Below are 16,298 nucleotides of genomic sequence, written 5' to 3'. Positions count from 1 at the left end.
GGGGGGAGGGGGGAGGGATAGCATTGGGAGATATACCTAATGCTAGATGACGAGTTAGTGGGTGCAGCGCACCAGCATGGCACATGTATACATATGTAACTAACCTGCACAATGTGCACATGTACCCTAAAACTTAAAGTATAATTAAAAAAAAAAAAAAAAACAATTTCTTGGAAACAGCTATGGCAGAAGCTTTCCATTATGAAAGGCACTGGGGTAGTGCCGTAGGGTCATTCAGACTCTGCTTTCAACTAACCGGGATTTGGAACTCACTTAATGGTGTTTCTGGAGCTGATTATGTACAGGAAGCAGCTGATATGCAGTGTCTGATGTGGTCATCCGTTCAATGGATAGGATGGCAGTTTATTTTATTTATTGTGTGAAATATTCTGATTTTCTGTTAATTTTTAAACTAGGAAATGTCTCTCAATTTCGTCATTGTCCTCTCTGCCCCTTTTCCCTGACTTCTTGAGTTTCTGAGCACCCCATCCTCAGCCTCCCTTCTCACCACCTTTCCATTTTTTCCTACTGTTCTCATGGATTTTCCCATGTCTCTCTTCCTCCCTTTCTCTTCCTCTCAGTTCTAAAAAAAAAAAAAAAAAAAGAGCTGGGGGAGAACAAACAGAAAAATCATTTACTAAAACATTTGGTTAAAAACCTTGCAATCATATCATATGTTTATTTTAATTTCATTTTATCATTTTCCAAAACGCAGCCTGTGAGAACCATACTCCTGTTTTGCCTACTGGGCATTTGTAGGTATTCAGTGGGAATGAAGCACGGTCCATTTATAAACAAACATCTGTTTGTCTTTATTGCTGGGTTTGATTGTGACATTTGGAGGAGTAATTAAATGTATGTTAGTAATAGCTACTTTAAATATTTTAAACTAGGTACAAAATGAAAAAGTAGAAATGACGATTATATAAATCAATGTTTGGAATGCTGCCATAGCTTAAGGCTTGGGGAGTTAATGATGGGGGAGAAAGACTTTTTTAACCTCTGTTATCATCTGTGTACAAGGATGAACCTGTCAGTGACTCACATGAGCCACCAGAAGAGGCAGCTGAGTGGACAAATGGAATATAAGTTACCTTGAGGTCAGCCTGAATTTAAGGAACCAAGGCATGAGGGGACTATCAGTGAAAAAGAAAACCAAATAACAGGTCCTGGAAGGTCCAGACTTTACTACCAAACCAGCAGCTAACCAGAGTGGCAGTTGGGAGGATGTGAGAGGGAGAGAGGGAGAGAGAGAGAGTGTGTGTGCATACTGGGTATCCAGAGATGAAGAAAATAGAAGTGGGGTTGTGAAGGGACATGGCATGGAGCTTACCTGTCCCTGAAGGCCTGGGGGTAGTTTCTGAAAGGGCAGACTCCCACCAAACAAACCATATGTTCTAATTCAATATCAAATGCAGCCATAAAATCATTTGATGAAGTCTGACAATCCTGTGGATATGACACTATGCTATGGGAATATACTCCTTGCCAGTTTGGGGTGCCATGTGAGTCTCTGTTACCATTTGTTGGAAGGAAACACAATGTTAAGTAGGGGAGAAATTCAATTTTACAAATATAGCTATAGTTTGATTGATAGCAATTGTATATGGGGCTGCTTGCTTTTCAATGTGAGGAAATAGGCCCAGTAGGATTCTTCTAATACCCTGGTTTGTCTTTGCAATATTTGTACGTGTCTGTGAGCAATACTATTTTTCTCAATCAAGGTATATGCTTGTAGCATTTCAAAATGTGTTGGGCATGCTTTTAAAGATGCAAGATGCTCTGTTTTATTCTCAGGGGAATTCCTGTGTACTGTTACCCTGGGGATAGAATTCCTTAAAATAAAACAATAATAATAGCAGCGAAAACCCTAAATACTCCAAGTGATGCTCACACTTAAGCAGAGAAGCAGCCTAGGGTGTACATGTATATACAGTGAGATCAAAAAATAAAAAAGGAAAAACTAATTCTGTGTTGTAGTTTGTGGGACACTGAAAAGAGGTCAAGAAATAGACGGTAAAAAATATATAGAGAGAAAGGAATAATAAGTATCTCCTCTATTTCTTCTTTCGCAGTTCTGTTTTGAACCCAAAGTGGATGATGCTGTCAGAGCTGAACCACTGAAAGGAGGCTGTGAAAATTTCCCATCTTCTCATTGGCCATCAGTTGAGATAAGATGGAAGACTCTTACAAGGATAGGACTTCACTGATGAAGGGTGCCAAGGACATTGCCAGAGAGGTGAAGAAACAAACAGTAAAGAAGGTGAATCAAGCTGTGGACCGAGCCCAGGATGAATACACCCAGAGGTCCTACAGTCGGTTCCAAGATGAAGAAGATGATGATGACTACTACCCGGCTGGAGAAACCTATAATGGTGAGGCCAACGATGACGAAGGCTCAAGTGAAGCCACTGAGGGGCATGATGAAGATGATGAGATCTACGAGGGGGAGTATCAGGGCATCCCCAGTATGAACCAAGCGAAGGACAGCATCGTGTCAGTGGGGCAGCCCAAGGGCGATGAGTACAAGGACCGGCGGGAGCTGGAATCAGAAAGGAGAGCTGACGAGGAAGAGTTAGCCCAGCAGTATGAGCTGATAATCCAAGAATGCGGTCATGGTCGTTTTCAGTGGGCCCTTTTCTTCGTCCTGGGCATGGCTCTTATGGCAGACGGTGTAGAGGTGTTTGTCGTTGGCTTCGTGTTACCCAGTGCTGAGACAGACCTCTGCATCCCAAATTCAGGATCTGGATGGCTAGGTGAGTGTGTGGTGTCAGTGAGGCCAACTCTGAAACTGGCTTATTTGTTAAGCAGTTATCAACATAGAGAATAAATACTTTTCATCTAGAGTACTGCATTTTTTCTAACAAATTTTTTATTACAAAAAACTTTAAGCATACAAAAGAATCAAAATAATTGTACAGTGAACACCTGTGTATACCCACCACCTAGATTCTGTAGTTAACATTTACTATATTTTCTTTATCATCTCTCCATCAACCCAATTTATTTTTATGCATTTCAAAGTAAGTTAGAGTATGTTTTAACTTATATTTTTATCATAGTTGCATTGGTTTCTCCTTTATTAAATTCCAAAGCTACTCTCTTGGAAGTTAATAATGCTGTTATATTTAACACTTTTCTAAATACAGAGATTAGTTCTGTAAAACTCTGACAAATGTGATTTCAAATGTCAATTTTTATGTGTAATACAGTAGTTTAAATATTTTAGGACCCTGATAACTTTAATTTTTTCTATTATCTATGTGTATGTTTGCTTAGATTTTCAACTAGCCTTATTCGTATAATTTTCTATAGGTGATTTTTAATCTTTTTCAAGCTGTGTAACTTTGTGCCCAAACTAGAAAAACTTCATTTCTTTATATTATTTTAAATCATATAAATATTTAAATGTGTGTGTTAAAAATAATATAACCTCTCTATAAAATATCTATACAGCAGATTTGATTTTTGTTTTGAAGTTACCATGGACTCAGGTTTATATTTTTACAAAGCTATAGTTAACACTCTCCGAGTTTGTACGAGGGAAAATAAGTAGGCAAGAAGCAAGCATGCAGTGAAATCTCCCCTCAGCAGTTTAAGGATCCACAGCAAACACTTGGGATATAAAATCAGGAGGATTTTCAAACTGCTTTTGCAAATCCTGCCTCAGAGAACATGTTTATGTGCATATTAAATCTTTACGTGTTTCAGAGTCTATGAAAGAAAGAATACTTAGTATCTATGTTTCCAAGGGACTTCTTTAAAACTAAAGCTTCAAAAACAAAAGTATACAATTCTTGAAACCTAGTAACTTTATTAAGTAATGTTATTATCATTGAGGCTGAGAAATTTCCTGGGTGATTAAAATTAAATGCCATATCCTAATTTGTTCTGTGACAACACAAGAGAGATAATCATGAATGAGAAAATGATATACATCTTTTTATTCCTTTAACACTTGTTTCTTTTATATGACCCACTCCTAGTATTTGTTTCTTTATGCTTAGCTAAAATAAATGGATCCATGAAAGTAGATTGTGTAGGTTGAAGGGGTGGGAGTCAGGAGCATATTGTGCATATTTCACTGGTACACTCATTTGTGTGTTCCACTATCAAATGCAGACATCACCACGCTTCAGAGGAGGGTCCTTGGTCATTTGTCAAATTGATCATCTCAGCAGACTGGTTTTGTATCTAGCACTGTATATCATTTTTGGTTTTTTTCTTTTGGTGAGCAAGTATATCCAAATGTAAGCCTAGACATCAAAATATGTATTCAGATTTTGCTAAAGGAATATGTCAGCAGAATGTGTAAAGAAGATAGACCCTTAGAAATATACTCACACAAATATTTAATAATTGCCAGCTTAAATTTAGAATAAAAAATATTTTAATGTTATGATCCCACCATTTATACTGGAAACACTACAGAAAAATCTAAGCCCAACTTGCCCTATGCCTTTATCTTCCTGGTGCTGTATGAAAGCACAGTATGACATACGGTTCTCTTATCAAACTATCCTCCAAACCCAGAAACCCTGGTGATGTTATCCACCCCCATGTGGCATTTGGAAGTGTAGATAATGCTGCAGAACAATTGGAGCACAGATATTCTCATCTGCCCATAAATGTTGCCTGCTTTAGTGAATTAAAAATATGTCCCCAGGAGTGTATAGTTTCACTCAGTGTTGTGAGTCCCCAACAGGAGCATTTTAATGCTTTCATAACTGTGCCTTCCAGACTTGCATTTCATTTATTTTGCCATTGTAATTTCACTCATAATTGCATTCTAACAGAGTCTTTTTAGACAAGCATTTAAATTGTTTTGCCATTTTCATTTCATCAAATAATAGCTTTGTAATATAATTACCACACTAAGTCATAGCAATAGGATCAAAATGCAAGAAAGCAGGATGCATGACCCATGTTTGGTGGCATTTTGAGGATATAGATTTGCAAAATAATTTCTCATTTGCTACTAAGCATTGTGTCATTTTCCTCACGGAAGACCAGGAACAAAAATACGGCCCAATTTATGTTTTAATTATTTGGGAGATTGAGCCTCTCTTTGTGTTTGCTAAAAGATTGACTTAAAGGTATCTAAGGGCATACAGTGTGTGCCTGTATCTGTGTACGTAGTCTGTGTGTATATATAACATTGTTAATTGGGCCAGAAGAAGTTAGGGTAAATATTTAATTATCTAATGATCTGCTCTTTGGAAGAACAAGGGCAGTCACTTTAAGATAATCTGTTCTCTATTGCCAAAGTCTATTTATTAAGCACTTACTGTGTGTAAAGCACAGTATTGTCACAAGGATAATAGGACAAAAAAGAGAGGCAAGGTTTCTCTATCCAAGGAAGTTATAGTCTAGTATGGAGAAATCACAAATGAGTAGATTACCAGTCTAGATACCAAGTGTCAGTAGCCATAAGACAAGTGTAAATAAAGAGACTTCAAGCAGGGAGAACATGTTACAGGGTAAGGCCCTGACTAAAGCAGTGGAGAGAAGGAATGGATTTCAGAGCTACTCCAGAGGTAGAGTCAGCAAGGATTTGCTCATTGATTAGCTTCAAGTGGGGAGGAGGGGACCAATTAATGAAAGAATGGCAGTTCATTAAATTAGGTAAGGCAGAATATAGATTTTAGCAGGATGGAGAAAGATGAAAATGTTTAGTTTGAGACCCTCTCATTTTGAGGTCCTTGGGGACAATCAAAGAGGAGTGCCAATGGGCTATTCCCCATTTGAGCTGAAATGCCCAGAGATTTGGAAGTCATCTTGTTTAAGAAAACACTGCCAATTACCTTAATGAGGGACAGAATCATTTCCCGCTGAATACTATTTATGGGGCTGGTGGTGGAGGAGGAATCATTAAGGAGGTAGAGGAGAAGCCAGAGAAAGGAGCAGCCAGGAGAAAGGGGAGGTCTGGAACTTGCTGGAAGAAGGAAGGGATGTATAGCTTTCAGGCGCTGCAGTCTTGCAGTAGAGGCTGGCAATTAAGAGTTATTGGCTGCTGCAGACATCTCTTAAGATGAACACAGTGAGCACAATAAACACAATGAGCCAGACTAGTAAGTTTTTAAGACTTCTTATTGAATAAAGTGAAAATGTGTCCTCCTGATTTCCAGCCCCTGGTCACAAGGCAGGGTTTTCCAGGACATCAGGCATTCTCCCTTCCCATTTGCTGGGACTCAGAGTGGATGCTGTGGAAGTGAGCCCTCTGACTTAGCTTCTGTTCAGTGGTTGTTGAGGGGGGCAGGTATGGTTCTAAGATTACCCCTAGGCAGGAAAGATGTGCAACCATTTTCAGCTCAGCCCTACCCCGACTCTAGTCCATTAGGGCAGAACAAGCAGCTTGCTGGCACCTCTTCCCTTGCATCAGAGGGGCTGGCCTCCCACTCACTGGCTTATTTCCTCCTAAGACCCATCCAGTGAAGCAGAGAAAATGATCATTATTGGTTCAACTGCTTTATTGCTGAGGGTTACAAAGATGAGTGATATTTAGGAACTAAAATATTATCACAGCCAGGTGTTGACTAATACAAAATAGATGCAAAGCAACATATTCTAACCCCAAATGTACTTTTATAACTAAACCTGAACTAATTAATAGTGAAACATCCTGTGCTTCTTTTATCCTTTTCAAGGCAAATATCAACTGCTACCCCTAATTCCCATATGCATTGGTAGTTTTCAGGACAGGAGTTTTAGCAGCATAATTGAGACAGGGCCAGATTGCTTTGGGAAGAAACATGAATGTTGTTGAGAAAAATGGAGACAGCAAGAACATTTCATTTGATAAGCATTAATTGAGTACCAACTCTGAGCCAGGTACCTGGCAAAGTATATTGAGAGGATATTCTGATTAGTATATTGTGATCTGTGTCATTCAGGAACTTTTTGTTGTTGTTGTTACAATGTGACAAATACACTTGTGATAAATTTTAGTGCTTTATGTTTTTTTTTTCTATGACAAAGATACTGAATAAAATGCTATAGGATTGCAGAGGAGGGAACTACCAGGCTTACCTTTGGAAACTGAAGAAAACTCATCTAGGAATTGACATTTAAACAGGGTTTTGAACCATGGCACATGTATACCTATGTAACAAACCTTCACATTCTGGACATGTATCCCAGAACTTAAAATAAAAAATATAAACAGGGTTTTGAGAGCTGGACAAGAGTTTACCGGGCAGATAAAAGGAAGGATGGCACTTCAGGAAGATGTTATAATTGCCCAATAGCCTGGACTTGGTAGGCAATTATGTGAACTTATCTGTGGTAGGCGTAGTAGTGTTGGAGCTGACAGGTCACATTGTGAAGACCTTAATGCCAAGATAGGGGTTTGGACTTTATCATGAAATCATTAGACCTGTGTTTTAGAAAGCTGCCTCTGGCAGCAGTGTGGAGAGAGAATGAGATGGGAGAGAGACTTAAAATGTCAAATAGACTTTAAGCCACTTACTTGTGTGACCATTTGCAAGTAATTTAAATTTCTCTGTGCCTCGGTTTTCATAGCTGTACGTTGGCAATAAGAATACCCAATTAGATTGGGAGGATTGAATGAGATAATATATGTATAACTCTTAGCAAAGCATTGAATATATAGCAAACACTAATAAATGATAGCTGCTATAATAATTAATAGAAGTGTGAATTTCAGTTAGGAGGCTAATGCAATAGCCCAGGCAAAACATGAAGAAATCCCTAAGTGTATCAGTTTATAGGGTGACAGAGGTGTCAGAATCGGAAGTATTTCTGGAAGAGAAATGGAAAAATTTGGTGAATGAGAAAGATAAGCAGGTAGTTGAGGATGATAGCCAAGGCATTGGGCAGGTACAGGGGAGGCAGAGCAGATGGGGAGGCTGATGAAGTTCATTTTGGAGGGTGTTAGTCTGGTAGGTAGAAGAGGTCAGGACCAGAATGGCAGATGTGAGATTCTGAAAAGGGAGGTTTAACCAGAGAACACAGCTAAACAGGAGGTGGACAATGACTAATGAAGGTATCAGACAGCTTAGCAAGGGGTTAGAGAGTCTTTCAGCCCCAAAATAACTAACAGCCAGAAGTAAATTCCTCTGCATGACACTTTTATATTTTTTAATTTAAAAAATCATATTACAATCCTCTTAAATCTCCTGTTTCCCTTCAGAACCAGTGGCCATGTTTAAAATTTGGTCTATGTGCTTCTCTAGACATGCCAATTAGATGTGCTTGTTCTACAGAGCCCTCTTTGAAGCTGGAGTGGAAGTGGGGAGGAGGGTTGACAGGACCCCTTCTGGCATCCCTTTCCTCTTCTTCATCAGAGCAGACTCAGATTCATCCATTTAGGTGAGGAAAGGATTCCATAGCTAAACAACAAAAAAATTTTAATATCTTATCTGGAATATCAGTGACTTCAGCTGTCACACTAGTGTTACAGGTTCAGTGTTTGATGAAGTGGTGTTATGAAGTAGCCAGGATGTGTGGGGCATGGCCCAAGGCCCTGAAAGAAAGATTGAGATGAATAAGGTTTGGCTCCTATTACCAGCGGGAATCATAATATTTCCCAGCTGTTGTTTCCTTTGTGATTTAGGCAAACCCTGTCATTTTAAAGATGAAGATAGGAGACATGGAGAGCTCGGTTGGCTTGCCTGATCTGTAGCTGGGTATTAGCTGAGGCAGACTCTGGAACACATATACCCACTCTTAGTCCTATGTTCCTTTCCAGTTCCCTCACATTTTCATTTAAAGCACTTTCAATGGGGATAACCCTGAGAAGAACACAAGGCTCTCCATTCTTGGTGAAAATACACCACTCTGGTATGTCAAGCAAGATAAAGATGATTTGGAAATTCACTTTTTGCTTGTGAAGTCCAACAGAGTAATCACCTGTTGAACTTTTCAAAAACCTTAATAGAAGATATCACCTGTTTTTTGTAATTATAAACAGTACATAATGGCAAATATATGGTCACAAATGAGAAATTTGATTGCCTCAGAGAATTAACCTATCAAATTAGCCCATAGCGCAAAGTCATCTTAAAGAGGCAGAGTGACAGAAAAAATAAAGAAAGGGAATGTAAGCCTCATGGGAACCAGGGATTTTGTCTGTTGTTCCCTACTGTATCCTCCTGCCCAGATCAGTGTGTGGTACATAATAGGATCTCAACAAATATTTGTTGAATGAATGAATGACAGTCTCTGAGATCTTTAACACTTTGAGACCTAAGTCAAGATATGAACATATCTAAAATAAGAATGTACTATTTTGGGCCAGGCACAGCGGCTCACGCCTGTAATTCCAGTACTTTGGGAGGCTGAGGCAGGCAGATCACGAGGTCAGGAGATTTAGACTATCCTGGCTAACACAGTGAAACCCCATCTCTACTAAAAATACAAAAAAATTAGTCGGGTGTGGTAGCGGGTACCTGTAGTCCCAGCTACTCGGGAGGCTGAGGCAGGAGAATGGCATGAACCCAGGAGGCAGAGGTTGCAGTGAGCTGAGATCGTGCCACTGCACTCTAGCCTGGGCGATGGAGCGAGACTCCATCTCAAAAAAAAAAGAATGTATTATTTTGAATTGAAACTCAGCAGAGGAGGAATACCAAAGAGAAAGTCATAGATGCAGATGTTGGCAGTGCCCTTCCAAATAGTGCTCAGGGTTGAGGTGCCCTGACCTAAAGATTTAGCCTATCTATCTAGTGGCCACATGTTTCTCTATTGTAGGGAAAGATGCATTAGACATCCTTGGCCTGGAATTTGTGAAGACACGAATGCTGTAGCTAAGACCTCTCATTCTCATTACATGTTCCAAAGCAACTTAAGGATTTCAAATTCAGCTTTCTCTAGAGCTTGCCCATCAGAAATATGCTGGCCAAAGAATGCCAGTTTTCTTGGGAGTCCTGTTTTTCATTTTAATTGGCCAACTGGCATTCTGTTTTTTTCTATCAGTCGTGGTGAGGTTGACCATTGGGAGACTGCTTCTAAGAGATAGATCTGTCTTTAGTGTGCTGACATATCGGGTTTCTGAACATATAAGACTGAGGTCCAAACCAGTCTTGCATCCTGGTAGACCTACTTGGGTGTTCACCTAGTTTCCTGGAGAAATATTCCAACTTCATAGATACTAGGTTTTCTTTAAAACATCTGCAATATTAGCTAGAGTCAATTGGTATATTGGACGAAAACAGAGCTAGACCAATAATATCAAAGCATTAAAAAGACAATACTTTTACATATAACTGGAATTTTACTTGACTTTTTTCCATTTTTAGAAGCTCTTGAAAGTTTTAAAAATATTTCTAAATAATTCTAGAATAAATATAGATATTTACAAATCTGGGATATATTTTTGGATAGAAATGGAGTAGTTGTTTTTGTTTTACTTAAAACTTTCCTATCAACTGTACCAAGTCAGACTACTTGGCATTCCTATATCTTCCATTGATAGCTAGAGTGTTCACTCAACCAAAATTTATTGAGCATCTACTATGTGACAAGCACTATTTAGACTCTAGACATATAATAGTAATAAAACAGAAAATATCTCTGGTAGATCTTGATCATGTTTTCAGCTTCTCTTTCTGTAGTTTTTACTTGGATGCTGGAATTCCTTGAAATATACAGAATTCATTCCTCCCATGCCCCTTTGCTTTGTTTGACACTTCTAGGAAGGGTAGTTTCTTTGAGAGAAGAGCTGGATAGATATGACCTGAACCCTTATTCCTTTAGGGATTAACAAAAGAATAAATATTCTGTTGGGATTTCTAGCTGCTTTATTGAGAGATAGCTGGGTCTGAAAACAACACCTTCAAGTTTCTAAGATTCCCCTTTGCTAGTTTCATAGACTCTTATTTTCCACTAGACTGCAGGTGGAGTGCAGTGACTGGCTCACAGTGCATTGAACCAATCTTTTTAGAATGTGTCTAACCCCTGCTCAGTGCTGCCAGGTAGACCAGCATATCCAAGCTGATGACATAGAGGGACACAGAGTTTTTCCTCTTTTAGCTTTATTCCAAATTTGTGATGATTTGGCATCTGAGTGTGGCCTAAATTTTAAGACCCATAACTTTTTTTCCCTACAAGTGTACACTGCAGACTTTAGGATCAGCAGCTCTATACCCTGCCTGATCTCTTTGTCCTCAGCATCTATGTGGGTACCTCTCATGGAACTTTATTCTTTGTTGTGTATGCACCCTCTGTCTCTGTTTAGCCTCTCAGGCATCACAGTGATCCTAATTGGAATTAAAAAGTTATTGGCTCATAGAGCACATCCTGTCTACCAACACTAGCAAAATCTTATTTGGATTCATTATTGCAGAATTGGAAAAGAAGATTCAATAATTTATCGCCATTATGGTCCTGGATCTTATTTCCTCTTGCCTTTCAAATTCTCCTGGGAGGAGAGAGGCTTCTGACATCCGAGTGGAGGTGGACTGAGCAGCCTGAAAAGACTCTTCCATCCAAAGAGTCGGGTTCACTTTCACAGGACAGGAAATGAACAGAATCTCTCTGCCTCATTCCTGAAACTTGCCAATAAGTAGCATTCTAAGACGGTGAGAATTTGATAGGAAAATATCCTTCTGCCACCCTGAGGGTCACTGAGGGTTTTCCATAATACAGCTCTGAACCTGAAGGCAGATTTCTCTATTTCTACACTCTGAATTATGGTATCCCTATATCCTAGAACATTCTAGGATGAGGATTCTGATAGGAATCCTCACTAACACTGAGAGCACTGGCCTTACATACATTGATCCAGTCTGAGACTCTACCTAAAGTCACTGGAGAACTTGCCGATGTATTTTCAGGTTGGAGAATTTGTTCATGTGGACTTCACTTTAAATAAGGCAATTGAAGCCAGGCGCGGTGGCTCACACCTGTAATCCCAGCCCTTTGGGAGGCCAAGGCAGGTGGATCACTTGAGGTCAGGAGCTCAAGACCAGCCTGGCCAACATGGTGAAACCCCATCTCTACTAAAAATACAAAAATTAGCCAGGCGTGGTGGTATGTGCCTGTAGTCCCAGCTACTCAGGAGGCTGAGGCAGGAGAATGGCTTGAACCTGGGAGGTGGAGGCTGCAGTGAGCCAAGATCACACCACTGCACTGCAGCCTGGGTGACAGAGCAAAAGTCCATCTCAAAAAAAAAAGTAAAATTTAAAATATTAAAAAATTAAAAATAAATAAGGCAGTTGAATTGTTAATTATCTAACAGTTGGATCAAGCCAAATATAATAATACAGACTCATAGGTTTGATTTCAGATTATCAGTATGCAGTTGCACCCTTTCATGTGAAATCTAACATCCAAGTATTCTCACATAAACAAGAGCAAGGGCCTTTAAATGGCCTGAGCTTCCTGCTGAACACTTCAGTATAAGAAACTGTTCATCACATTCATCTTAATGAATTAGTCTGATAAATTACTGATTAAGTATTTCTAACACACATATTTGCAAACCAACATTTTTACCCTAAATTTAGAAATTTCTTTTTGGCCTGTAAGATTGTGAGAGAAAAAGTAAAAGAAGTAAATGAGTGTAGTTCTTACCTTTAATTTCAAAATTGAGGTCTCTAATCAAATTGAAAATGATGAGGAAACAATGAGTTTTTCCAATTAAAAATTTTTTTACTGTCAGGAATTTGCTTAAAAATAGAATTTAATGATCTTTAAATTATTTTCACATCTCTCTGTCTTGATTCTGTTTAATGTGCTTATAATCATAACTGCAATTATGTAAATACAGATTAGTTCATCTTTGCTAACTTCACATTATTTCACATAAAGATTTTGGAGAATCAATACAGTGTGTTGTGGGCATCAGTGAGTATATGGTCATTCATAATTCACTGTTCCAGTCCCTTGCTTAGCCATCTGTTACTGAGCATTTGAATGTATCCAGTTCTTTGCTTATTATATGAAAATAATGCTCCAATTAATGTCATTATTAAAATTACTCTTTTGTTTGGGACATTTAGTTGGCATGTTTTCCCCAAAGCAGGAGTGAAAGTTACTAATGAGTATATGATATTTTAATTTCTTTTTTAAAAACATTAACATATGTAATACTGAAAGAAGAAAATAATATGGCAAATATTCAATAATGTTGGAAATGCCAGACAACACAGGCCCAGGGAACAGTCAAGGCTGACTAGGAAGTCCTTTGCATATTCTCCAAATATGGTATCTCTTCAACTTTTTCTTTTCCTTTTTTTTTTTTTTTTTTTTTTTTTTTGAGACGGAGTCTTGCTCTGTTGCCAGGCTAGAGTGCAGTGGTGCAATCTCGGCTCACTACTGCAACCTCTGACTCCCTGGTTCAAGCAATTCTCCTGCCTCAGCCTCCCAAGTAGCTGGGGTTACAGGCACCTGCCACCACACCCAGCTAATTTTTGTATTTTTAGTAGAATGGGGTTTCACCATGTTGGCCAGGATGGTCTCGATATCCTGACCTCATGATCCACCTGCCTTGGCCTCCCAAAGTGCTGGGATTACAGGTGTGAGCCACCGCGCCTGGCTGGCCTCTTCAATTTTTTCTTAAGGAAATTGGTTGCAATGATGATGATGAAAAGGCATTAGTGTGCCCAGGGGAAAACATTAGTGGTCAGATGATGAGAAACAGAGCAACGATAAAGGTGTCCCATCTTAGGTACTTACCCTCCAAACACTGAAGTAGCCCCTAATCCCTTACCCCAGAAATGAGTTCATTCTCCCATGTCCAACTCTATGTTAGCATTTCTCAACAGGAGCCCTAGTAACAGGGACAAGTCTGTGCTGTGTGACACTGTCTCACACATTGCAGGATGTTTACTAGCTGTGGCCTCTGTCCACAAAATGTGAGCAGTGCTTCCCAGGCATTCCTTAAAACATGTGCCTTACCACACTCCAGACAAGGCCTCTCAAATACATATTTCTACCTGATCCCCAGGAAGCAATAGGATCCAGGACTCAGGCTCTGGTGGTGGTATTACCACAACAGCAGTGGAGACTGGAGTTCAGTGTGGGGGAAACAGAAGAGTTGTCTCTTGTGCTGGCTTTCTGCCTTCCTGGTAGTGGTTCTACATCTTCTAGGATTGTGGTTTTAACATCGAGGATCTTCTACTGATCTTGACAATGGTCTTGAATTTTTTCAAACTAACGAATATGTGTTAGAAAATCAAGCTGGACATCAACTGAGCCGTTCTTGGAGTTGTAGAGCTTAGAGAGGAAAGGTGATTTAGTGCTCACAGAATCAAAAACCCTAAATTTGAAGAAGAGAAAACTGAAGTCAAATAAAGAGGAAATGATTCACATAGAGGCACATGCCATTACCAGTGAGGTAGGCATAAAAACTTGCTGTGCCTAATTTTCAGACTGGGATTTTCTTCATCCAAAAAGTACACAATCTCAGTTGGTGGTGGTGGTTACGCAACAATGTGAATGTACTCAACATCACATCATAGTAAGATGATAAATTTTATGTTCTGTGTGTTTTATACAATTAAAAAAATGCAGTGTTCCTATGCATTTAGGAATGAAGAGCTATTTATCAATATTGGAATATTGCTTATTTCTGCAATAAAATTTATTTTTTCACTGGAAAGACTGAGCCTGGAAACAGTGAAGCTGACAGCTGAGAAACTGCTGAAAACCCTAACGAAAGCACTTTCCAGATCCAACTTACCTTGTGGGGCTGCCATGTAAAATTGTGCAGGTTGTGACCTGCACAAAAGGACCTGGGTTTGTGGAAGGGGTGGGGTTGGAATCCAGCCCTTTCACTCACCATTCATCTTGGTTTAGGGCTGCTTTTATTTATCTGGAGGAAAGGATGATCTTTGCTAATTCCTCTTCCTTGAAGGAGCTCCTTTACGTAATTCATCCACCCAGATGAATCTGCCTTTTCCCAATTCATGTAGAAGTGTCTTCTGTGCCAGGAGGCTCTGTTACTTGATGATCAACTTTAGACAGTGGGGAACCTGAGGAGATACAAAAGGAGAAGGGATATAAGAAACCATGACCTGACCCTTCCAAGAACTGAGGGCAGATGCAGAATATTCAGAAGCTGAGAACCGTTCAAAGGGAAAATGTAACTAAAGTGCAAATGTAATTCAGTAAATATTCACGTAAGCAGTTACAGTTCTGGATTTTAAGTACAGTCAGATTAATAGGAGGTGTTTTTTGTTTGTTTGTTTTTTGTTTTTTTAGCAAATCATGTGTCTAATTAACTTAAAATATTTGGGAAATTCTGAGAAATGAGGGAATTTTGAGTTTATAAGTACACTGCATGTTAATGACCCAGAATAATAGAATTGGAGAGAATGGACCATCTTCTCTAGCTGAGTCCCAGGCCCAAGAGAAGAGCTCACACAGAGCAGAACTAAGCTACAGCCACCAGGGATTTTGTGGGGAAGATTACCTCCGTACTGGGAGGGGCCCATGCAATTTGCATCACCATAGCTGCCCTCTCCAGGAGTTCTTGGGAGAGCAATTCTGTTTAGGTACATAGCAGAAGAGCAAGCTCCTAGAGTGGAAGTTAAAGGAGCTCCTTAATGTTTGGTGTGCACTTTGTGAGGTTAGGGAGGTAAGATGTTAAAGTCAGATGCTGCTCTACTTAGTATGGGATGTCAATAAGGTACTTACTTCAAAGTAGGTACTGGAACATACCTTTCTTCTAAGAGACTAAGATTTTGTTGTTGTTCTTCAGAGAAGCATTTGTGGAATATTTCTGTAGTGCTTGAATGGCCAAAGATCAATACACAAAATAAATTAGAGTCCTGGTGGATTTTAATATTTAAATTTAGAAAATTATGATGTCCAAAGAGAAGAGAAAGAGATGCTTTAAGTCATTACCAAAAATATCTCAGTCCTTGAGAGGGATTTGCTGAACCAAAGTGAGAATGAAGTCTGTGTGTCCCCTTTTCTGCAAAGAAGCTGATGCCACATGATGCAAAGGCCTGCCCTTAACCCAGTTAATATGAACATGGCATGGCACCAAAGAGGAGACAGAATCGACAGGGAGAGTCCCAGTTTTAAGCTCCCAACCAAGATCTTTGAGTGGGGATGGGAGGGGTCCTTTTACCCTTTCCTAATGACTAAATTAAACCAAATCTACCCAAGTGGCCCCTCCTCTCCTCCTGGGAGATGGTGGTGCCATTGTCAAGATAGGTGGGACACATTTGGGAGAGATTGGGGGAACACAGTTTCACCTTCACATTTAAGAATCCAATTTACTCCTGTGGCCGTGTTTGAACTCTCCTTCCAACACTAATATAATAATAATTATATGTCCTTGCCTTCTGTAAGCTCATTTCAGTTGGTGTAGCAAATATATTTCTACCACA

General features: G+C 39.4%; 1 protein-coding gene across 1 annotated transcript in view; it reads left to right on the top strand.

Annotated features, from left to right (window-relative positions):
- The window catches only part of SV2C (synaptic vesicle glycoprotein 2C), a 253,360-nt gene that overhangs the window by 52,606 nt on the left and 184,456 nt on the right, over positions 1-16,298 (top strand). The window contains exon 2 of the mRNA XM_003810450.5: positions 2,076-2,756. Coding sequence (XP_003810498.2) covers positions 2,177-2,756 — 580 coding nt within the window. The 5' untranslated portion in view covers positions 2,076-2,176. The remainder of the gene's footprint in view (positions 1-2,075; positions 2,757-16,298) is intronic.

The sequence above is a fragment of the Pan paniscus genome, chromosome 4, assembly GCF_029289425.2.
Source record: "Pan paniscus chromosome 4, NHGRI_mPanPan1-v2.0_pri, whole genome shotgun sequence".
Taxonomy (NCBI): domain Eukaryota; kingdom Metazoa; phylum Chordata; class Mammalia; order Primates; family Hominidae; genus Pan; species Pan paniscus.
Note: the sequence above shows the minus strand (reverse complement) of the source record. Positions and strands in the feature narration are given on the sequence as shown.